This window comes from Pseudopodoces humilis, chromosome 12 (assembly GCF_049639895.1).
Source record: "Pseudopodoces humilis isolate 2021_Gansu_Grassland_sample_001 chromosome 12, ASM4963989v1, whole genome shotgun sequence".
In the NCBI taxonomy this organism is placed as follows: domain Eukaryota; kingdom Metazoa; phylum Chordata; class Aves; order Passeriformes; family Paridae; genus Pseudopodoces; species Pseudopodoces humilis.
The window spans coordinates 20,078,922-20,104,461 of record NC_142211.1 but is presented as its reverse complement, the minus strand read 5'-3'; the positions used below and the strand labels follow the sequence as shown (position 1 = coordinate 20,104,461).

Below are 25,540 nucleotides of genomic sequence, written 5' to 3'. Positions count from 1 at the left end.
ACCAATGAGAAGGTATAACTATTTTCACAAACTATTTCATTTACAGCTTGAAACCAGCTCAATTTCAACTTAGGTTTATTGACTAGCCAAGATGGTTTATTACTGTCAAACTTGTAATTATTTGGGGGGAAGGTTGCCTCTAAAGTGTTTAAAAATTTGGCATCAACTACAAGATTCCAATTCAAATTTTATCTGAGACAACCTAATTAATTTCCTATTTCTTCAATAATTTTCAGAGAGGACCTTCAGCTCAAAAACATGCCACAAATAAGACTATTTTAAAAATAAAAAGTGGTGATGAATGTTTTTCAATAACACTGTAGGTAATACAGTCTCTTTTGCTCAGAAATGAATAGTGATATAGAATTATAGAAAAATTTATGTTGGAAAAGACTTTTAAGATCTATATATATTGCTTTCAGAGGATTTATTTTAAAATATTTGAAAATGTTAATCAAAACTGAGAAGCACAAGACTATTTCAAGTGCAGAGAAATTAAGACTGGCTAATTATAAGCATTATGTCACCATAACAAAAATTATATTATTTATGAAAAACATCTTACTCTCTATGTTTTTTCTTCTTGGCTTCACTGGAAGAGTCATCTGCAGAATCTTCACTGTTTGATGAATCCTGCAGATGAAGAAAAGAACATACACGATTCAATACCACAAGAAGAATGAAGTATTTTTAGTATTAAAAAGATAATTCAGCTCCCACTTTCAAACTGAAATCCTATTCTTCATGTCTTATCCTCTTCACCCCCCCTCAGTGTACCCACTGATATTGAATAAGATCAGGATTGCTACTGTTTTCATATTTCTCCATCTAAAACATACCATGTCAGCAGAACTCTAGAAACCACTACAAAAAATTTTTACAATATAATCATTGTGCCTACATACGGTCCAGTTTAGACTGCTGCAAGTTAATAAATCAAGATGAAGGTTCTATCAAAAGCCTAATAAAACCTCTTGCCCTTTGAGAGCTGTCTCACCTTTCATATACTCTCACATTTAAATACCACTAAGAAAATTGTTAGAATAGCATGTATGTTTCTTCTCTCTCTACTCCTAAACAAAAAAATAATAAATAAATCTATTAACACTCTTAAAATTATTTTCCTAAAACCAATCTCATAGAGATTAAATTTAAATAATTTTTACCATGAAAAAGAGTCTTCAGGAAAAGAGTATTTAGCAGGAGCTGTAAACTACTATTTTAACTATATATAATTAACTCCTGTGTTCAGTTCTAATGATGAGCAGCTAGATCTGACTAAAAAAGAGACACACAGAGTAATGATGATTTGCAATTACAATGTGGGGTTTTTTTAATAATGAAGGAAATGTGAAAGTCTGCTTTCAAATAAATTCTAATTCACAGTCAATAGTGCCCTTAAAAGATGTTCATACTGCACAAAATCAACTTTTGTTGAGCCTATGGTTTAGGCTTTAAAAATCTCTAAATTTTAAAGTATGGATCTTAAAAGACAAAATTCTTTTATAAATATTACAAAAGTTGCAAAAATCTAGCTTTCTACTCCATAGTATTTTTGAAAACTTCAGCAGCTACCTTTATATGGAAACAATAGTGGAAATTATTTTAGTATTTTTAACTGTCTTTATGGAACTCAGAAGGCAGAAATTCAATGAAATTTAATACAACATGACTTGAAAAATTTGTCCATACATCACAGAATATCTAGCTAAAGATATGAATCTAAACTGCTATCATTTTGACACAACTCACCTAAAAACATGCAACTAAATATTCCCCCATGTTTCCTCATAAATGTGTCAGTTATTCGAACATTACTTTTATAGACTAAAACCAGACTTGTTAAACACAGAGAGAATAGAACTTGGCTCTACATAATTTCATTCTAACATATGGGGTAATGAGAAATGCATTTTTTACATTTTATTTACTAACTTATACATTATTCACCTCTTCTGAACCACTGTCTGATGACGCTGCCTTCTGCTGTTGTTGCTTCTTGAGCACTGCTGATCTCTGCACAGCAAGTATACTTGGACTGGACCTCCAAAACTGAATTGGAATTCAGATACAAGAGTCATTTAAACCTACTGAAACTTTAGAGTTTACCACATACTTACTTTTCTTAAGCTGAGCAGCATCACTACTAAGATGAATCTCAATTTTATTATTAATTTAAAAAATCACTACAAAATACTGCATGCATTAATAATACTGGATAGCATTTTAAAGTAGTGAGACTTCTGTAGAAAGGAATGTTATATAAGAATTGTTGGCACAATTTGTACACTAAGTATAACAATAGTTGTACAGGACTCTATTATTAAGATAATTCCTTTTTTTTTTTTAAGTAAATTTTTTAACTGATCTAGAGAAGTCCTTCCAGGTCACTTTGCTGATCTATTTTTGCTTCTTAGGGCAATACTGAAGTACACATAATCATAGAATATCTCGAGTTGGAAAGGACCCATAAGGATTGAGTCCAACTCCTTGCTCCTCGCAGGACTACCTAAAATTAAATCATATGAATAAGAGTGTCATCCAGATACTCCTTGAACTCTGACAGGTTTGGTGCCGTGACCACATCCCTGGAGAGACTGTTCCCGTGACCAATTACCCTCTCAGTGAAGAACGTTTTCCTAATGTCCAATCTGAACTTCCCCTAACGTAGCTTCATTCTGTTTTCTTGACCTGGTCACCAGAGAGAGGACATCAGCACCTCCCCCTCCACTACCCCTCGTGAGGAAGTTGTAGACGGCCATGAGGTCACCCCTCAACTTTCACTTCTCCAAGCTGAACAAGCCAAGTGACCTCAGCCACTCCTTCTAAGTCTTGCCCTCAAGACCTTTCACCATCTTGTTCATCATCCTTTGGACACTCAGTTGGTTAGAGCATGGTGCTAATAACCCCACGGTTCAATCCCTGTATGGGCCATTCTCTTAAGAGTTGGACTCGATGATCCTTGTGGGTCCCTTCCAACTCAGAATATTCTGTGATTCTAATAGTTTGATGTTCTTCATATATTGAGGTGCCCAAAACTGCACACAGTACTCGAGGTGGGGCTGCACCAGTATAGTGCATAGCAGGACAATCACCTCTCTCGACTGGCTAGCAATACACTGCAGGACACAGTTGGCCCTTTTGGCTCCTAGGGCATACTGTTGACTCATATTCAACTTGCCATCAACCCAAATCCCCAGATCACTTTCTACAGCATTGCTCTCCAGCTGCTTGTTCCCCAATTTGCAGGTATATCCAGGATTACTCTGTCCCAAGTGCAGAATCTGGCATTTGGTCTCATTAAATTCCACACAGTTTGTGATTGCCCAGTTTTCTAGTCTATCCAGATGTCTCTATAAGGCCTCTCTACCCCTGAGGGAGTCAACAGCTCCTCCTGGTTTAATATTGTTGGCAAACTTACTTAATGTACATTCAATTCCTGTGCCCAGATCATTTATAAAAACATTGAAGAGAAAGGCCCCTAATATTAAGCCCTGAAGAACCCTACTAATGACTGGTCACCAGCCTGATGTAACCCCATTTACTACAACTGTGAGTCCGACCCATCAGCCAATTATTCACCTATCATTTTATGGACTTGTCTAGATGTATGCTGGACATTTTATCCAGAAGGATACTGTGAGAGACAGTATCAAAACCATCAATATGAACATGAACAACAAAAAACCCCAAAAACACAAACACAAAAAAAAGTATCCTTAACAGCCTCTGAATCTTACAGTAGGAAATATTTTACTACCCTTCATGTATATCATATCATCTAAGTTAAGGTCATATTACATAGAGAAACAGATGAGAGCTGAGGTAACACATCCATTGCATTGAAGAGATTTCTAGACACCACTTTTTTTTCTAAATTTGGCAAACTATTTCCCTATACAGAAGACAAGATGTACCTAACCCTGAAATTGTTGTACATTTATTGATATGAAGACGCTCAGCATTAGAGAGACAAGTTTTAAAAAATTTAGAAATAGGAACACTATGTGTGGCTTTGTCTTCAAAAATATACAGTATGTTAGTAGGTCTTCTGCATTATAAAAATTAGGTAATTATCTAACTGTAGGTATTTACAGAAATGAGAACTTAGCAGCCCTGTTTGGTTATGAAAGCTAAGTATATGAATTCATTAACCCAATCAACTTAAAATATTAAGTTAAAATTATGGAAGTTTTGTTTGTTTAAATGAAAACTACTTTTGCAACTATTCTGCACAGAGTATTTTTTTTTCCCCACAAAGGGTTCATTTGTTTTGTTTTACCTCAGATCCATCAAGTTTTGGTGGTAATTTAGCTTGAACTTGTTTCTTCTCTCTAGATGTGTCAGACTCTGAACCAGACTCAGAGTCACTGCTACCTGATTGACTGCTACTTCCATCACTACTGCTTCCAGAGCTTGAACCAGATCCAGAAGCTGATGCTGACCCAGAATCATCATCTGACTGGCTGCAATTAGAAGTTAACAGGATATTACGCAATGGCTGATTAAATAGGATTTTTTAAAGTCACATAAAAAAACCTTTAGATTCACCTATATATTAATTATTAGCTTAGCCCAGACACATGGATAACATACAAATGAATGCACTGGATTACATAAATCAGGAATGAAAATTCAGTTTAATCAGATACCTTTCACTAAACCTTAAAAGAAGCATTGGGTGCTGGGACAGAAAGAGGAAGTGGCAAGGGAGGAAGGGAAGAGAAAGAAGAATATTTATCATTAATTTGGAGGAGTAAAACAAGACTATTTCTCACCCACCCAAATCCTTACTTAACTTTAACAAACACAACATATTTTTGTGTATACACATACACCCAGTTGTTTTATGTCTTTTTAGATCAGCAGTGTGTTGTCCCCAATTTTTTATTTTGAGCACGCATTTCTTCAAAACAAATAACAAACTGGGTTTTTCCCTTACTTTTATTTTTTTTCATTAAAAGAACAGGTGGGAAAAGTATCTGTAAGGAAGTGCTTGCAAGCTACATTTAATGCTGTGATTTGGACTATCTATATACAAAATACAACCAAACACTTGATTAAATAGAATATTTTTAAAAGTAACTGGAAAACCAAAGGTGTGTTGTCACACATAATATAAATCCATGCAGACCATCTTATACTGTTAAAATAACAGCAGTAAAATTCCCACAGAAAAAACTCTGAATTTGTCACTAATTATATGACTTGTACAAAGTCATACATAATCAGTGACCTGAACATACTCTTGAGCCACTGGAGTATTCCACCTGTACATCAATTTCACACTAAACTTAACATATTCAAATAAAATAATATTTAAAGTTAAACATTTATTTCATGACTATTCAAAAGCATAGAAACATTTGGTTTTCTAAAATAATTTTACAAAGGAACCAACCTGACACTTTAATCAAATTCCTCATTAGGTTAAATACTAGCATACTTTAGAGATATCATGGGGGAAAACATTGGAATTAGAACACCACACAAACAAAATGCTTTTTAATTATGTACACCTGGGTTGCAAGCATTTAAAAAGAAACAACCTTAAACATGATAACAAAATCCAGGACAATAAAAACCCAAAAGCTAATGTGATAAATGTAACCTTGGATAAAAAATTCGTGAAAGAATAGATAAGTATATAACTAGATTTGTAACAATGTAAAAAGTATATAAAATATAGTGTGGCCGAAGAATTTCCCCAAACCCAGCAGTAACTACCCATTCAGGCGGTAACGACCCTAGGCGACGTTCATCAGCCTGAAAGAAAGAGCAGGACACGAACAATTAAGCCAAACAAAGAAAGGAGCCAGGCCGAGATGGCCATCGACTCCACACCGCACCTGGGCACCCCTTCCTGCAAACCCCGACTGAAGATGCAATCAGGCCGGACAATAAGTGGAAGCCCAGCCGAGATATCCGTCGACTCCACACCGGACTTGGATACTTCACTCTGAGAGCCCAAACCGAAGATACAATCAAGGAGCACTCAGAATCTTTTACATGCAAGAGGACTCTGCCCAGTCGTCTATTGATTCAGTTCCACGGTTCCAGGAAATTCATTCAACCAGCCATCTAAACTCTTTGTTGAACAGTAACTGCTCAGAGTTTTGGCCTCAGGACACAAAATCCCTATAAAAACCCCGGACAGTCTACCCTCCTTCGTGGATTTGGGAACACCTATACCTTTGGGTATAGACCCCTGTCCACCCAGCGCTGCGCTGTTTATTTTATTGTGGTTTTTCCTCATTGTTTATTTTTATTATAAAAATTGTTTTATAATAAACTGTTCTTTAATCTAACCTAAATTTGCCTTTGCATTTATAACAATTTGGTGCTGTGACTCGGATCGGAGAAACTGCGGGGAATCTCACTGCCCAGGACGGGTACCCCCGCTGATTTTGGCGGCCTGGTGAGTTGAGAGCCCCCGTAGCTCGTTCCGACGTCCGAACCAAATTTAGGCTGAGATAAAAACCACAATTAAAAGGAAAAGGATCCGGATCGGAGAGCTCGGGAAGGCACGGAGCCTTCGGGAAGCCGCGGCTTGTTTTGCTTGTAAAACATCTATTGTGCACAAAGACACCCACGCAGGAATATAGCTGTAAGTACTGCTGGTTGAGTGGGCGATCGGGCGAGTGTGTGAGACGTGATCTGATCACGGGGCGAGTGTGGACTTCAAGGCCGCGTTTCCATCCTCCCGCGAGGGAATTGGCCGGCCGCGTAGGAAGCGATCTAGAGTGAAAGCTTTTTTTCTCCACACACACTTGTAAAAACCTGAGGCCAAAGGGTGTCTCGGGGGACTGATCGCAAGGAACTAAAAGGGGAAAGATACGTCCTGTCGAGCTCGGGAACTGGTAAACCCTTTTAGCTAACGGACCCAGGTAGAGGTCCGGAAGAGGATCAAAAGTACCGATTACAAGAGACCTCAGCTCAGCTCGCTGAAGGGTGAGTATCAGCAAAATTTTGATTCCTAGAGTAAGTACACAACGCAGAAACTGATATCGACTCACGGAGAAGTCGAAGACAGGTAAGAAAATATATTTGCGAAGTATGGGGCAGAAAAAGAGTAAGCTTCAAAGAAGAAGCACAGGGAAAAATTCCTCCGATCAGGGGGAGGAATCACCAGACATCCCGCTGGAAAGTCCCTTGGGGTGGATGCTAAAACACTGGGAAGATTGTCCCCAGAGGAAGGAGAAATCAAAGGCAAAATTGATACATTATTGTATGGAGGTTTGGGGAGGACAGGAGTTGAGAAGTCATCTCACTTGGCCAGTGTTAGGCACATTTGAAAAATGGACGTGTAATAAGTTATTCTCCTATGTGGAGAACAAGGTCCCCTCAGATCCTGAGGAGAGGGAATATGCTAAGCTCTGGGTAAACGTCAGAGTAGGGCTATTCCCAATGAAACAAAAAGAAAAACGTGAGTCGAGAGCTGAGTCCTAGGAACCCCTCGACCACTTACCACCCCCATATCATGGACCGGCTGGACCTTCCTCTGCAGATCAAGTGGTGCCTTCAGCACCCTTGGGCCCCCGAGACCAACCCACTGAGATACGTGTGTCTCAAGCGGGAGACTCGGGGCCGGCAGCGATGCCGGCAGCCCTTCCCCTTTCCCCGCCTGCAAACACCATAGCCACAGCAGCCTCTTCGGAGGTTTCTCCTGCACAAGGCTGGGGATCACTCTATCCGTCCTTGCCGGTCCAGCCGCCACAACCGGGACCCTCCCATACAACGGAGGGGATCCCTCCCGTCAACCGGGTGGCGGCGGAGTTCCCACAATTGATAACGGGGAGGCAACCCACAATCACCAACTCCCCTCCCGCAAGTAGAACCCGTTTGAGAGCAAGAACGATGGATAATGAATGGGGAGAGAGTGAAGAGGGGCACCGGTTGTTCCCTCTTAGGGAAGTACCGACGGCCCCGGGAGTGATCGGTTTTGTGAATGTACCCCTTAACTCTGGAGATGTAAGGGCATTTAAGAAAGAGATGGGGCGGTTGTTGGATGATCCTTTTGGTGTGGCTGAGAGGTTAGACGAATTTTTAGGGAGTAGTATTTATACCTTTGACGATCTTATGGCAATCCTGAGATCATTGTTTAATCAGGAGGAAAGAGAGATGATTAAACAAGCCGGTATCAGAGACTGGGACAGACGCAATCCACAGGGGACGCCAGGTAACCAGAAATGGCCTAGCGTAAGCCCGAGCTGGAATGCACAGACGGAGGAAGGCAGACGGAACATGATGGATTTAAGGAGCATAATTGTACAAGGTATAAGAGAAGCAGTCCACAGGGGCCAGAATATTAGCAAAGTTTTTGGAGAGTGTCAAGGGAAAGAGGAACCACCCACTGAATGGATCGAGAGATTACGGCGAAGTTTACAGATTTACTCTGGGACTGACCCGAACTCTCCTGTGGGAGAGGTTCTGTTAAAAACACAATTCGTTGCTAAATCTTGGGAGGACATTAGGAGAAAATTAGAAAAGATCGAGGGGTGGCAAGATAAAAGCCTCCAGGAGCTCCTAAGGGAAGCTCAAAAAGTATATATGAGGAGAGAAGATGAGAAGCAGAAATTGCAAGCTAAGGTTTTAGTAACTGCAGTGAAAGAGGTCCAGAAACAAGAGCAGATGCAGGGTAAGTTTAAAACACGACCCGGAAAAGGTCGAGGTTCTCACCGGGCAGCCCCGGCCCCACGGAGAGAACCCCCTGAATGCTACTACTGTAAAAAGGTAGGACACGTTCAGCTGAATTGTAAACAAAGAATAAAAGACGAGAAAATTTTTCAGGAAGATTAGGGGTGTCAGGGGCTCTTTAATTTGGGGACCGGAACATCCAAGGAGCCCTTGATAAAATTAAAAGTGGGCCCCCAATGACAGGAGGTAAATTTTCTTGTTGATACTGGGGCAGAGAGAAGTACCCTGCAGAAATTGCCATACGGATGTGTGGCTAGCAGAGAAAAAGTTTTTGTAATCGGTGCCAAGGGAGACCCCTTTGAAGTGCCTGTAATAAAAGATGTGGAAATAGAATCTGAAAATAAAATTTGCTTAGGGAATTTACTATTAGTGGAAGAAGCAGATTACAATTTGTTGGGAAGGGACATGATTGTCGCTTTAAGAATTAATATCATGATTAAAAATTCTGAATTGGTGGTGAAAATATTTAAGTTGACTCCTAAAGATGAGGAGAAAATAAACCCTGAAGTATGGCATTCAAAGGGAGAGGTAGGAAAGCTAGATATCAAACCTATCAAAATAGAAATCGAGAACTCTGAGGACCCTATAAGGGTTAAATAATATCCCATCCCGATGGAGGGGAGAAGGGGGTTGAAACAAATAATTGATGACCTCCTAAAAGGGGGTACTTTAGAACCTTGCATGTCTCAACACAACACCCCCATCCTGGCTGTAAAGAAGACGGATGGCAGCTTCCGATTGGTCCAGGACCTACGAGCGGTAAACGCTAGGACCCGGACTAGATTCCCGGTGGTGGCCAACCCCTACACCTTACTAAATAGACTCTCACTAGAAGATGTGTGGTATAGTGTGATTGATTTGAAAGATGCTTTTTGGACTTGCCCTCTGGATGAAAGGAGTAGAGATTATTTTGCATTTCAGTGGGAGGACCCAGATACAAACCGTAAGCAACAGCTAAGGTGGACGGTCCTCCCCCAGGGGTTCGTGGAGTCTCCGAACCTTTTCGGGCAAGCTTTAGAACAAATGTTAACCCAATTTGTTCTTGAGGACAGGACAAAGCTTTTTGCAGTATGTAGATGACTTGCTAATAGCTGGACCGACTGAAGAGAGCGTGAGGAAAAGCACGATTGCCTTGTTAAACTTTCTAGGAAAGAAGGGTTTGAAAGTCTCAAAATCCAAGCTGCAATTCACAGAGCCCGAAATAAAATACCTCGGACATTGGATATCTCAAGGGAAAAAAAAATTGGACCCAGAGAGGGTAGCAGGCATCCTTGCATTGCCTGCACCAAAAACAAAAAGGCAAATTAGACAAATTCTAGGGCTCTTGGGATATTGCAGGCAGTGGATTGAGGGTTTCAGTGAAAAAGTGAAGTTTTTGTATGAAAGATTAAACACTGACAGGCTGAAGTGGACTGAACAGGATGAGTCTAATTTCCAGAAATTGAAAACTGTTCTTATGACTGCCCCGGTACTAACTCTACCAGATACGAATAAAGAATTCCAGTTGTTTGTGGATGTGAGTGGACAAACAGCACAGGGAGTCCTGACTCAGGAATGGGCAGGCAAAAGGAAGCCTATAGGGTTTCTTTCAAAAATCTTAGATCCTGTTAGTCGGGGTTGGCCTACGTGTTTACAAGCAATTGTAGCAGTGGCTCTGTTAGTGGGAGAAGCGAAGAAAATAACTTTTGGGGCTCCCCTGGTAGTTTACACTCCCCACGATGTGAGAAACATATTGCAGCAAAAAGCAGAGAAGTGGCTGACTGATTCCAGGCTTCTAAAATATGAAGCCATCTTAATCAGCTCACCCGGTTTAGAATTGAAAACCACTTCTGCACAAAATCCTGCTCAGTTTTTATTCGGTGAACCTCTAGAGAAATTAGTACATGATTGTTCTGAGATCGTGGAGCTGCAGACCAGAATAAGACCGGACTTAGAGGATCAGGAGTTGGAAGGGGGAGAGAAGTGGTTTGTAGATGGATCTTCGAAAATTAGTGAGGGAAAAAGAAAATCAGGATATGCGATAATAAATGGTGCATCCGGAGAGGTTGTAGAATCTGGTCCTTTGAAAGCAAGCTGGTCTGCACAAGCTTGTGAGCTCTATGCTCTCCTGAGAGCCCTCCGGAGGTTGAAAGGAAGGAGAGGGACCATATACACAGATTCACGGTATGCTTTTGGTGTGGTACACACTTTTGGGAAAATTTGGGAAGAAAGAGGTCTGATAAATACTAAAGGAAAAGACCTAATTCATGGGGAAATAATCCGACAGATTCTAGAGGCTGTCCGAGAACCGAAAGAAATATCAGTTGTCCATGTAAAAGGACACCAGACGGGGTTGCAGTTTCAAACCCGAGGTAACAACCTAGCCGATAAAGAGGCAAAACGAGCAGCTCTGCTCACCGTAAGTATTCCCGAGGTGACTCCGGAGGAATCGCCTGAAATCCCCATGCTCCCTTCAGAGAAAGAGATTGAAGAATTCAAGAAAATAGGGGGAGTCATGAAACAGGGAAAATGGTGGTTACCTGATGGGAGGGAACTAATCCCGAAGGGAGCGGCAAGGAGAGTATTACAAAGACTACACAAACAGACCCATTGGGGAACTCGGGCACTGGCCGATCAGTTCCTGAAATTTTTCGGGTGCAAGGGGATTTTTGAAATTGCCAAGCAAGAGGTACAGGGGTGTGTGGTTTGCCAAAAAGTGAATAGATCCAACTCCAAACAAACTGTTTGGGGAGGGCGTCCTCTCTCATACAGACCATTTGAGAGGATCCAGGTGGACTTCACCGAATTACCAAAAATCGGTAGATATAAATTCTTATTAGTAATAGTTGACAAACTAACGCACTGGGTAGAAGCCTTTCCCAGGGCAAGGGCTACAGCCCAAACAGTATCAAAAATTCTATTAGAAGAAATCATCCCTAGGTATGGGATAGTGGATTGTATTGATTCGGATCAAGGAACTCATTTCACTTCAAAAATTATAAAACAAATTTCAGAGGCCCTGGGTATTAGGTGGCAATACCACACTCCCTGGCATCCTCAGAGTTCAGGGCAGGTGGAAAGAATGAATCAGACACTTAAATCCCAATTGTCTAAACTCATGATAGAGACGAAAATGTCATGGATTAAGTGTCTCCCCCTTGCTTTGCTAAATATTAGAACAATGCCCCATTCTGAAACGGGTCTCTCCCCTTTTGAAATGTTGTATGGGATGCCATACAAACATGGAATGCCAGTAGGACACCCTCAAGTGGAGGATGTGCAAATACAACCATATCTCATTGCTATCAACAAAAATTTACAGGAATTGCGAAAACGAGGACTGATCCCCCAAAGCGCCACTCTGGGATTCGCAATACACCAGATACAGCCTGGGGATAAAGTCCTCATCAAAGCTTGGAAGGAGCTTCCCCTCACCCCCCATTGGGAAGGACCTTTCCTGGTTCTCCTGACCACAGACACAGCTGTCCGGACCGCAGAAAGAGGTTGGACACACTCATCTCGAGTAAAAAAAGTAAAGGAATACAACACCTCCAAGTGGAAAGTCACCACCCCTCCGGGAGAACTGAAAATTAGGCTTCAGCGTCACCACAAATGACCAGTGACGACCAGATAAGTTGTATCAACCCTGAGTGTGATTGTTTTCCGTTTATACATTTTAAGTGCGCTTATTGTAACCAGATTTGGGTAACTCACTGTTGGGGAGGGTACAAGCCTAAGGGATTGTGTACAAAGTGTCTAGAAAAAGAACAGGATTTGACTAGCCGTCTCTTAATACTTGCCACCAGGGCGGGGTTGTTAGAACTCGACTCTCCTGAGTGGTTCCTACTTTTTCAAAAAGGGATAAGGGGGAAGCTAGACTCCAAGGCAGAAGCTTTGGAAATCGAGTGCCGAAAGACAGTAAAAGTACTGTGCAGGACAGACACGATTAAGTCGTCTCGGTGGGCTGCTTTCAAGAGAAGGTACGTCATAAGGACTACAAGGGCCCCTGAAGAATATCCTTGCTGCCGAGAAGATGGTAATCCCCGCCGTATATTTTTATATGGGCGAAGGGCAAGGCAGAGGGATACACCGGTGGGGAATCCTGATAGTCCTGAATCTAGCCATGTGCTTGACCAAGGGAATGAGTCCCGAGGTACCTCTGGGGGAGCGTCCCCTAGGGAAGTGTGAGCAGTGTCAGACTGCCACAGATGCCGGACGAATAATTGACTGTCCTCCAGAACAACAAAAGGGGTTTTGTTTATCCAACGGCACTCGGTATAATCTCTGTGAACTAAAGGGGGAGGTCTGGTGTTATCACTCAAGGGCAAGTTTTAAGGACGGGCAGTCTAAAACTCTTATGAGAAGAAAAACTAAAGCTACCCACTTCAGGTATAGGAGAGAAGTGGGAATGCTCCCTCCAATTCCAATCTGCACCCAATGTAACAAAACTGTCTGGATAGGAGGAAAAAGACAATCCACCTTTTTAGCATATTATAAAGTCAACCCTTTATGTTACAATAAAGCAAACTTAAAAATGTGTACCATAGGGGGGAAAGTGTATTGGGAAGGTAAAAATTTAAAACATGAAGAGAAAGCCTCCTTCAGTAATGAACCGATAATTCTTGATTTGTTAAAAAGTGATGATGACCGAGTATGTTTGCAATTCGACCAAGTGTTCTGCTTCTCCAGAGATGAGGAAGGGATGGACCCTGAAAACAAAATAAAACAACTAACCCTAGAATTAAAGAGGCGAGAAGTGGAAATTCGGAAAAAGAGACTAGAACAAGAGAGGCTTAACTCTCTTAGTGAGCACTATGAGCAATTAGAGAGACAATACAGCAATTGGGGATTGCCAGCCCCCAACCAGAATCTTTTCATAGACCTAATGCAAGAAATAGCCACAGAATTAGGTCTATCTAACTGTTGGATCTGTGGCGGTTTAAAGTCGGCTGAAAGGTGGCCTTGGAAGGGAGAGGGACTCACCCCAGAGCAACTTCTAAAATGGGAAGGCTCTAAAATGTCAAAAACAAAACGAAGACCAGAGGGATGGGTTATAGACCAAAGGATAATTGGTACCGTCTGCATTAGCAGAGAAGGAAAAGAATTCACTGATTTAGTAGGCTATACCCCGTGTGTAAGCACACTCACAGTGAATTCTGACAGTAAATCAAAAACTTGGCAACCTGAACCACCCGCGGGCTATTGGAGTCGCACCCGGGGTAATCACTGCGAATGGGTTGAAATAATTGAACTATGTTGGTACAAAAGCTCCGGGGCCAATCCCTTCCAAGCACTAGAAGGCCTGAAAGAATATTGGGATGATCCGGCAAGAACAAACAAAGGCTGGGAAGCTCCCGATGGCATTTACTGGTTATGTGGAAAAAAAGCATATAGTGAGCTACCTAAGAAATGGAAGGGGTCTTGCACTCTCGGAATAATTAGACCCTTTTTCTTTACTCTACCCAGAACAGAAAGTAAATTGCTGGGAGCTCCCCTCTTTGAAACATTAAATAGACAAAAAAGGGAATTAAAACGGGAACTACCCATGGCAGGAGGCAGTCAGAAATGGAAAGAAGAAGAATGCCCTGCCGAAAGGATCATTAAGTATTATGGGCCTGCCACTTGGGCAAACGATGGCAGTTGGGGTTACAGGACTCCCATTTACCTTCTCAACAGACTTATCAGGTTACAAGCGGTAGTAGAAGTGGTTTCCAACCACACCTCGGAGGCCCTAGAACTCCTAGCGAAGCAACATTCACAAATGAGAGCCTTTGTGTACCAAAACAGATTAGCTCTCGATTATTTGTTAGCCGAGGAAGGAGGAGTATGCGGTAAATACAATGAATCCGAGTGTTGCATGGAAATAGATGATTATGGAGAGACAATAAAAGGACTAGCTTCCGAAATAAAAAAGGTAGCACATGTGCCCGTTCAAAAATGGAACTCAATTCTGAAAGCCTCCTGGTGGGACCAGATATTTGGACAGGGGGCTTGGTGGAAAAAGTTAGTGTTCTTTATATCTTGTTCAATTGCCGGAATCATCTTTCTCCCGTGTTTGATTCCTTGCTTCATCAGGTTGATTCATTCTGTTGTGCAAGGAATGCAAATTGCCACTCTTCCAATTGACCCAGAAAAAGCACCAGGGAAACCCACTCTTTTCTCTAAACTAATGAAGTTAGAGGAGAAAAGAGAGAACCAGAAGGCAGTTGAAGCCTTAAAGAAATTTGAAAATAAAAACAAACCTTCTCAAGAATACTGTGAGAATTCACTTACAGACTGGGAATAAGACAAATATAGTTAAAACTACGCAGTTCTCCCTCACTAGAAATGAATGAAATAACACGAATTTTAAATGTGATAAATTATTAGGCGGGGGACTGTGATAAATGTAACCTTGGATAAAAAATTCGTGAAAGAATAGATAAGTATATAACTAGATTTGTAACAATGTAAAAAGTATATAAAATATAGTGTGGCCGAAGAATTTCCCCAAACCCAGCAGTAACTACCCATTCAGGCGGTAACGACCCTAGGCGACGTTCATCAGCCTGAAAGAAAGAGCAGGACACGAACAATTAAGCCAAACAAAGAAAGGAGCCAGGCCGAGATGGCCATCGACTCCACACCGCACCTGGGCACCCCTTCCTGCAAACCCCGACTGAAGATGCAATCAGGCCGGACAATAAGTGGAAGCCCAGCCGAGATATCCGTCGACTCCACACCGGACTTGGATACTTCACTCTGAGAGCCCAAACCGAAGATACAATCAAGGAGCACTCAGAATCTTTTACATGCAAGAGGACTCTGCCCAGTCGTCTATTGATTCAGTTCCACGGTTCCAGGAAATTCATTCAACCAGCCATCTAAACTCTTTGTTGAACAGTAACTGCTCAGAGTTTTGGCCTCAGGACACAAAATCCCTATAAAAACCCCGGACAGTCTACCCTCCTTCGTGGATTTGGGAACACCTATACCTTTGGGTATAGACCCCTGTCCACCCAGCGCTGCGCTGTTTATTTTATTGTGGTTTTTCCTCGTTGTTTATTTTTATTATAAAAATTGTTTTATAATAAACTGTTCTTTTATCTAACCTAAATTTGCCTTTGCATTTATAACACTAATATCAAAGTTTAAGCCTATCATTGCCAGCACAATTCATCTGGCTGTCAACCAGTAAGAATGTGTGTGTGTGGGTTGTAGCTTGATCATCTTCTGCACTAGAACACACTTAATTGACAACATTTAAAGCCACAAAACAGAACCACTACTCTCCCTGTTGCTAACACAAATTAAATCCTACTAGTGAGGGGAGAAAAAAAATTAAGCTATTCAAACTGATTCCTGTAGACAGCACCTCAACGAACCATTTGCATCTGTTGACTTTTAAAGAAAGAAACAGGCCATGATAAAACTTCCTTATTTTGAAGTGGAGAGATATGACTGCTAGCATTGTCATGAATAAAATCTCTCAAGAAATCCACCCCGGTTAAAATACTGTGTTTAGTTATGTACAGTTAATGTTCTTATCCCATTTGTAAACCTTGTACCCCTTGTTTACTCCGATGGTTATTACTAATGTTAATTACTTACCAGTTTCTGAAGTGTTTTAAAGGTTCTTATGAGACATTCCTGTACCCTTTCCCTTACTTCCTTGCTACTATGTAACAAAGCTGCTCCCATGGGGCTGGGTCAGACTAACAAAAGCAACCCATTAGAAAGGTATGCCACAGAACGAAGCAACTCCCATGGACTAGAACAAAGAAACTCCCAGGAAGCTGTGCAACCGAGTAATATACAAACTAAGGCATGCAAGACACCAAAACAACGAGCTAACAGAGGAATAAAAGGACAAGGAAACATATTTTAGCAAGCTATGATGAAAGACCATCTTCCTGCATCACCATGACCTAAGAGGACTGGAAAGGACTGACCCCCCCGCCCTAGACAACAAGCCAGAACAACAGGCCTCCTGGCTAGTCTCATGAGGACTGAAGCCCCAGCTCTGCAGTGTGTGCTGCAAAGCTGAATTGTGCCTCCTGCTTGGAGCTGCCAGTGTGGGAACGGCCGTGGTGCAAGCAACTCCTCGGGCCCCCCACCCCAAGAGCTGAATCCTAATAAAGGCATCAAACATGAGTCTTGTCTCCTGGCCAATTTCTTTCAGCTTTACTTATACTTGCTGGAGAATAACAAAGTTGCTTCCCATTCCTGTCATCAAGGGCCTACTTCAGGCATGATGCTATAATGCTAACACAATTGACCTGACTTGAAAAATAAAAGCAAGGCACCCACTGTAGAATATGACTGGAGTTTAAACTATTTACTAAAAATTATCTTGTTGGTATTTCTCCTGTGCATCTAACTCAGAGTACATTAAAAAACCTGAAAGTCCTTTTAAGAGTCTCATCAAGTGAGTTTTTGGGGCCTTATATTTTAATTGGTGCAGTGAAGCAGGGTACTCTTGAGGTGACAGAGAGGTATTTTATATGGAGATAACCGCTAGTCACAGAATTAAGGAGAAATTAATTTTCGGTCAAAACCGATATTCTCCATCAGAAAAGTCATGGAAACACGTGTAAAAATCGTACTTAACTGCTCTCCACTGGTAAAGTTGCTAAAAGCTTATAAAACTTGTCCAGCCCCAAACAGGAGACGTGGGCTGAGGAAATCTGGCACTATCTGCAGCAAATTGCTGAGAAAATCCGAATTTTGGCAAAAGAAAAGACAAAACGTAGTAAGGAAAAAGGTCTGGTATCCATATGCGTGGAGGCTAGACTCAGAGCTGCAAAAAGAGAAATTTGTTGCCGTGAAGCAACAGAAAGAGCTGATTGAGTTATAAATTGCCTAGGAGGCTGAAACAATAGCCTGCCTCAGGGCGGATTGAGAATGCACGGAAGTTAGCCCCAAGCCTGAAAAACCTCCTCTGAACGATCTCATCCAGAGACAAGTAGCTTTAGATTTGCAAATTAACACTGCTGGGGAGAGTGTGGAGCATGAACCAGGATTTTACTGCCTCGACAAGGAGGTGGGCCTCCCCGAACATGATGTCACCTTCCTCCAAGCCCTGGAGGAGGGGTTTGACTCAGCAAAGCCAACCACGTCCTTCCCCCAAGTTCTGCCCTCTTGAAAAGATGGAATTCGTTTACCCGAAGGTAGAGCCCTCGGTAACGTATCTCACTCTGCACCAGATCTGGTTATGTGGGAAGAGAAAAGAAAATGAAACAGAGAATGCTTTGAGAATTCCACTAATGGGGGTGAATGAAGTAAAGCTTTGCCGAGGAGGAAGAACATGGTGAAGAGCCCTGGTCTCTTGCTCAGGGAGCAATCTGTTGTGTGAAAATTTGGACTTGTTGGAGAGGGGAGAACCCATCCCTCTCCCCACTCCAAAATGTGCTAAAATTACCAGGGAAGTGTGGGCGGTGGCTAGTTTCCAAACAATGCAAGAGAAACAGCTGGTGCCCTGTCAGCCTTCTCCCATGTTATTGTTATTTATTGCAAACTTTAAGGATCCAGACCCAGAAAACAAACTCTTGGTGTTGCCCTCAATTAGTGAGCTGGGAGAGGGTGGCAAATCCAAACATCCTAAAAGACTTGCTGAAAATAAATGGAAATTCGGTTTCCCTGTAGTCTCAATGAATCTTTGCAAAATGCTCCTACACTGCCACCTTCTGGTGGTAGTGAGTATAGAGCCTTGTCTGCCACTAGAGGCAAGGGACAAAATTGACTAAATCATTCCGGATTAAAGGCCACAGGTGCCTATGGTAGAAAACACAAAATACCAACTGATGGATGGTCCTTTCTTTTTAAGACCAGTCCAAGTGGGATCGAGTTTTCTTTTTCTCTCCTCTTACAGGTATTCCAAGAGAAGAGGTGTTTCATGAGAGGATGAAGCGACACCAAGACTGAAGATTTGCTGTTCTTCGCTGCATCAATTGTTTACATGTTTTTATCTTGATAGTTTAAAGATATTTATGTTTGTACATGTTTTATAAAAGTTGGTTGCAAGCAATGTTTTAAGATGTGTTTTCTCTCTGGTTGCCACAGTGGATAGAGAAGATTCCTCCCTAAATTTACCTTAGGTTTTCATATGATTGTGGAATCAAATTTGTATACCTCTTCCTATCTCCTCAGAGCAAAGCATAAAATTCCTATACTGAGGAAAGCTCATGTAGAAACAGTAATCAATGTGTAAAGCATGATTATGCAGAAGGGGATGTCGAACTGTCAGTGACCCCTGTAAGGAGGGAGAAAAGGGGCTAAAACAGAGGAGCTGAAGTGACAGCTGGAAAATTCTCTCCAGCTGTAGATGAAGAAAGCATAAGTGGTTAAGCTGACAAAAGAGAAGCAGCAAGATTCTGGGTCTGAACACCAATGAAGGGTTTGGTAAAGTTGGAAAGGTATTTGGTCCAAACCCAGGACCTTGACTGAAATTATATGCTGAGGACCTCGGAATGACTCGAACTTTGTTATATCTTTGACCCCCACCCCTGAAGCAATCCACACTATTCTGTAGTAGAATTTTTACTGAATGTAATTTTCCCATGGTACACACTGACTTTTTCCTCTTTCCCTGGGTATGGGTCCAGGGGATCACCCTGAAACCTGGTTGGTGAGAAGGATAAGGGCGGTTATCTGGAACATGTATATTTGTTTCGGTTAGAACAATAACTGGACCTGTAAAATTACAAACTCCAAAAGGAAAGGCAGCCTAATTATTAAAAATTGGCATATCTATTGTAGTGGTTTAGATCTGCTAATTTTGTTTTCTCGGTTAATGCACTAAATAAATGTTGTGGTTTTAAAGCAGTAACTACAAAATTACTAGAAAACTTACTTATTTTTTGCTGTGAGATATGGATTAGAACAAGAGCAAAACAGGCTTAAAACTTAAAAGGAATAAAGAAAGTTTATTAACAAAACTACAAGAATAAGAACACTAGAATAAACTTCTAGAAAACTTCTTTATCTCTCACTACTCAACTATTTTTTTGTTCACATGACAACATAGAGACAAAAAACTTTGGAACTTTGGTGTTTAAAACAGTCTTAATTCCTGCTAGAGTCTCTTCATCAGTCTTTGTAGAGAAACAGAAGTCTTCTTCTGCTAATCTATGGAGTTTCTCACAAGAAAACTATTTCTGTTATAGTTTTCTATTTCTCTGAAGCTAGCGGCCCGGAAATCTGCCATCAGATTTTCTCTTCTCATTTCACATCACTCTGAAGTGTGTATGGGTCAATGAGTCTAGGGATGTCATTTTTAAGGATGAGTTATTTAAAGGCAAAAGTTTTCTTTATCTGTCTCTGTGAGCCTCCCTGGAAACAGAAGTTTTCACTTTGCCTCAAGCGGCTTCAAATCTTCAACTATTACTTCTCCCCGCTCTGTTCCAGCACCTCACTGTATTACAATTACTCTACTTCTTGCTCAAAATCTACACTTTGAACACTCTATTCTTCCCAATATACTCTGTCATGAATTAAAGGAGCTCTTTTTCAGAACGCTATTGTCCATCACTATAGCTTTAACAGAAAAATATTTCAGCTTATAAAGCATCTCTTTATTCTCTCTTCCCCATCTAAAACTTAACTTTTTTCTTCACTGTCTTTGATGGTTTAATGATGTTTTCTTTATGTTGATTGTCTCTCTCTCTGGGAAAAAGGAGTAATCTTTAAGTTTTATCTAGGTAGTAAAAAAGTTGAAGTCTTGGAAAGCTGCAGGTGTTTATGGTGTCAGGTTTCAGTTCAGCAGCAGAAACTGCAAACCAAGCCAGGCCGGCCGGCTCCGTTTCTTTCCCTCCCGCTCTCTGCGGCCTTGTCTGGCCTGGAGGGGGGGGGGGGGGGGGAGGAGGCCGAGACAAAGCCTGCTACTTCGTCAGAAGCCGGAAACCAAAGAGAACAAGAGAGCCCTGGCTTTACATCTTAAGGTGGTGTTCACAAGTTGATCTCACTTCTCAATGGTCAAAACTGCTGTCAATTCTTAGAAATGACCAATAATTGGTCACAAGAAAAGACTCCCATCAGCCTCTCGCAGCTTCAACTTCCTCCCAGCTCTCGAAGCTATCTTAAAGGTAAAGTCACTCCATGACATCTATAAAGTTTGTATTTTTTGACAAGGAGTGAAACACTATCAATAAGCAATAAAGAATCTTTAAACTTGCCATGTGTGAGAGACTGGCAAAAATTAATGTCTTGAGACACATTGGGATGCCTGGTATGTGTGGGAGGGGGAAGGTCAGGCCTTGCTCTGGTGAGACAGTGTCCTGCCCCACACCCCCCAGCCCTAGAGCATCCCAGACCCACAGTGTCTGTTAATCATTGGCCACACCAGAGGCGGTGCTCCACTCTGCCTAACCCAGCTCCTGAGTGGCCAAATGACCAGAAGTCCCACCTGGGGGGCGGGGGCCATGAAGGCCTAGAGGTATTTAAGGCTGTGCATGAAGCAAGCATCTCTTGACCCTACCATGCTCTTGGAGTTTCTTTCTGGACACCACCTTAACCCAGGAGTTGGTTGCTATATGTGTCTTTCTACCTCTTTTCTGTCTTTCTCTTTTCTTTTTCTAATTCCCTCTTCTTGGAACATTTTGGGTAACTTAAGATTGAATGGGTTCAAGTTTAAAGTTTGCTTAGTTGAATGGGCCAAAACAATGCTGTGGGAAGTGTTTTATGTTGATTGGATGTTGTACTTTGATTTTCTATATTTTGCCAGTAAAGTAATTTTGACCTGTTGAGAATATCTAGTTGGTATTTCTCCCATGCGTCTAACCCAGAATACAGGAACCTCTATAAGCCCCTTTCAGCGAGTTGTTTGGGGCCTTACACCATGCTGTTTTGGAGCTTAGCTCACAAGTCCAGCAAGTACCAAAAATGTTTTTATTAAATTATCTAATGCTTGATATGTTATTAATGAGCAAGGAATATGTAAAATACTAGACCTCACTGAAGAAGAATACAGTATCAAGAAACACAAAGGAAATTACCAACCAATCTGCTAGGCTCTTTGGTCATTGCAGCCGAAATATTAGTTTCATGAACTCTCCCCCTGGATCCCGGTTTGCACCACACAAAATTGCCTGCAGTTTAGAGACTCATGGGATGGGGAGTGATGAGTTGCATAGAAGGAAATTTTTATATTGACTAAACTTATGCTTTTGATTATTGAAATAGCAATTGTCTATTATATGATTTCCTGTATACTTTCCTCTCCTTTCTCCTCTGCCTGCTAGATTAGGATCCCACTGCTGCCATGAGAGGAAAGGTACCATTACTGTGGTCCCGGTCAGTGTCTTGAGCCATGGGGTGATATGAGAGACTGGAAGGATTACTGGCTTGAAACATTTTGGGTGCGGGGGTGGGGGGGGATGGAAGGGGCAGGTCTGCCCTTACTCTGGTGAGGCGATGCCCTGCTCTGCACACCCCCACATGCCCCCTGGACCTGTATCTCAGGCCCAGAGTGGCTGCCAATCACTGGCACACTGGAGACAATGCTCTACGCCCCCACCTCTGGAGCCCCTAACCCAGCTCCTAAGTGGGCAGATAACCGGAATTCCCACCTAGGGGAAGGGCCCAGGAAAGCCAAAGGGTACTTAAACCAAAGCATGAGGCAAGCATGTGTCTTGACCCTACCTTTCCTTGGATTTTATATCACTGCTGGAACCAGAAGTGGTAGCTGTATTCATTCTTTTCCATATCTTTTCTTTCTTTCTTCTCCATCTTCTAATTCCTTCTTCTCGGTGTTTTGAGTAACTTAAAATTGGATGGGCTTGGAGTTTGCTAAGTTGAATGGGCAAAGTTAATGCTTTGTGAAATGTTTCACGGTGATTGAATGCCACTCTAAACTTTTGCCAAAGTTCTCTGATTTTCTGAAGTTGCCAGTAAAGTTTTTCTGTTGTTTTGACCTCTTGAGAATATATTGTCAGTATTTCTCCCATGCATCTAACTCAAGGTACATAAAAAAACATAAGCCCTTTTAAGAGGCTCATAGAGCAAGTTTTTGAGGCCTTACGCTTGGTTAGTGATAGCCTCGGCTGCAGTGATCACAATATTGTGGTGTTTGGGACCCAGCTGTGCACACTGAAGATTAGTACTAAGAAAAAGGTTTTAGATTTTAGAAGAACAAATTTCAGCTGGCTTAGAGCTCAGTTGTGAGGGATTCCATGGGAAGCTTCCATGGAGGATAAAGGACCTAGCGAGTACTGGGAGCTTTTCAAGAAAACTCAGGGAAGCACAAAAACAGCTCATCCCCTTTAAAGGTAAAGGAAGTAGGTGAAGCAAAAGACCTCTTTGGTTTAACTGGGAGCTTCTGAGTCTGCTCAAAACCAAAAGAGAAACATACCAGAGATGGAAAAGCTGATGAATACACCTTGAGGGCTACAAGGGTGTTGTCAGGGTGTGCAGCGATTCAGTTAGAAAAGCAAAAGCTCAGCTTGAATTGAAATTGACCAGACACATCAAAAGCTACAAGGAAGGGTTCTTCGGGTATGTAAACAACAAGCAGAAACAGAAGAAAAATATTGGCCCATTGTTAAACAGGAGAGATGAATTAGTCACCAACAACACTGAAAAGGCAAAGGTTCTCAACACTTTCTTCACCTCTGTCTTTACCAGCACTGATGGGCCCCAGGACCTGGGAACAAAAATCCAGGTGGATGCAAACAGACTCACCAGCAGTGAAGGAAGAGTTGGTATGTGAACTATTACAGGAGCTTGACCCTGACAATTTATGGGCCCTGACAATATCCACCTGAGGGTGTTAAGAGCTGGCTGACATTGTTGCAAGGCCACTCTCCATGATCTTTGAGGAGTTGTGAAGACTAGGGAATCTGAAGAAGGCTAATGTCATCCCCATCTACAAGAAGGGCTTAAAGGAGGATCCAGGAAGTTATAGGCCCATCAGTCTTACTTCAGTTCCTTGGGAAAGTTATGGAACAAATCCTTCTGGGGCCTATCACTAGTCAGATGAAACATGTGACTGGGAAAAGCCAGCACAAGGGCAAGTTGTCCTTGACAAACCTGATAGCCTTCTATGACAAAGTAACCTGCTCAGTTGATGTGAGGCAAGCAATGAACAGTCTACCTGGATTTCCCCAAGGCTTTTGATATGTTTTCCTAGTCTCCTCCTAGAGAAAATGATGTGTTATGGTCTAGACAAGTGGTCTGTGTGGTAGGTGGGGAACTGGCTGACAGGCCACACCCAGGGGGTGGTAGTAAATAGTTCCTTTTCAAACTAGCAACCTGTCACAAGTGGGGTCCCCCAGGGATCGATATTGGGCCCATTGCTGTTTAATATCTTCATAAGTGATCTGGTGGATAGGATGAAGTGTACCCTGATGAAGTGTGTCAATGATACCAAACTGCATGGGGAAGTGGACACTTGGGAAGGGAGAACCACCCTGCAGGAAGACCTGGATAGGCCAGAAGAGTGGACTAACAAGAACCATATGAAGTTCAACAAAGACAAATGTAAGGTCTTGCACCTGTGAAAACATAATCCAGGAGTGCAGCACAGGCTGGGAAAGGGATCTGGGGGTCTTGGTGGGCAATGAGCTCAATATGAGTGAATTGCTGTGGCAGAGAGTCAACAGGATGCTGGGTTGCATAAACAAGAGCATCACCAGCAGAGATAAAAAGTCATTATCCCACTCTATTCAGTGCCTCATCAGGCCTCACCTGGAATACTGTGTTCAGTTTTGGTCTTTGCTATATGAAAAAGATGTGGACAGGCTCAAGAGGTTCTACAGAAAGGCCACAAAGATCATCAAAGAACTGTGAAACCTGCCATATGAGGAAAGGCTGAGAGAACTAGGTTTTGAGGAAAAAAGGCTTAGGGGGAGACCTTATCACCATGTTCTAGTATTTAAAGGGTGGTGACAAAGAAAACAGACTCCCTTTTTATATGGAAAAGAAGGGGGGGGGGGGGTAATGGGTACAAGTTACTCCTGGGGAGATTCTGATTGGATGCAAGGGGAAAATATTTCACAGTGAGAACAATCAGCTACACCATGTCAATTCACCACCAGAGCATCTCTTTCTAGCAGTTTGCTTATGCAGATATAACTTCATTGGGATATATATATATGTACTTGGGTTTTTACTTTTGTTTCACTTGTCTAGTGCTGACCTAGTAAAAATTTAAGTCATTACCTCTTAGTATCACCTAAGCAGGGCCCAGATTCCCCTGTCTCAAGACTTGATTGTAGCCAATTTTATTTTTTTTTTTTTTGCTACAGTATTTTAGCTAATGTCTTCATGAAAGAAAAACAGAATTCTCCTCCCCCAGCCTCCCCACATTTTACCACAAACACAAAATTACTGACACACTAAGGAGTAAAAAACAGTAATGGAGAGCAGCCTTCTTTTCTCCCTAACACAGATACATTAAGCAACCCTTAGTTATTAAAAATGAATATATATCTCTAATCCCTGTCAGGGGATTACTTAAGAACGTCTACCACATGAGCAGTAATTCAGGTGCTAACCCTAGGAGGAAGGAGGGAATTATTTAGGAAAAGGTACACAGTCACACAGTTACGCACATGCACGTGTTTATAAAAAAACCCTTACATCTATCATCTCCTTACAAATAGAGGAAGAACTAAAGAAGCAGCAATTTCAAAACTTCACTTTAAGTGCTACTACATTACTTCTGAAATTCTTTTCATTTTCACGCAATTCAAAAAATGGTACAAAGCAGCAGTATGAGCTATCACAGCTGAAGCCAAGCACTTTGAAAACAGTGTCTTGGTCCTCAAACAATATATTTGCCTGCTGGTGAGTGATGCTTCACAAGAACAGCTTATTTTGACATTGCTATTAATGCCCTCTCCAACCTTTCCTCAACACAGCACCCCCTTAGTGCTGTCAGTGCAGTCTG

General features: G+C 41.8%; 1 protein-coding gene across 1 annotated transcript in view; it reads right to left on the bottom strand.

Annotated features, from left to right (window-relative positions):
- Window positions 1–504: 504 nt before the first annotated feature.
- Window positions 505–25,540, bottom strand: part of LOC148183479 (ATP-dependent chromatin remodeler CHD1-like) — a 41,155-nt gene continuing 16,119 nt past the window's right edge. Inside the window, exons 3-5 of the mRNA XM_088061591.1 lie at window positions 4,283–4,466; window positions 1,951–2,052; window positions 505–633 (exon numbers count right to left, since the gene is read on the bottom strand). Coding sequence (XP_087917717.1) covers window positions 562–633; window positions 1,951–2,052; window positions 4,283–4,466 — 358 coding nt within the window. The 3' untranslated portion in view covers window positions 505–561. The remainder of the gene's footprint in view (window positions 634–1,950; window positions 2,053–4,282; window positions 4,467–25,540) is intronic.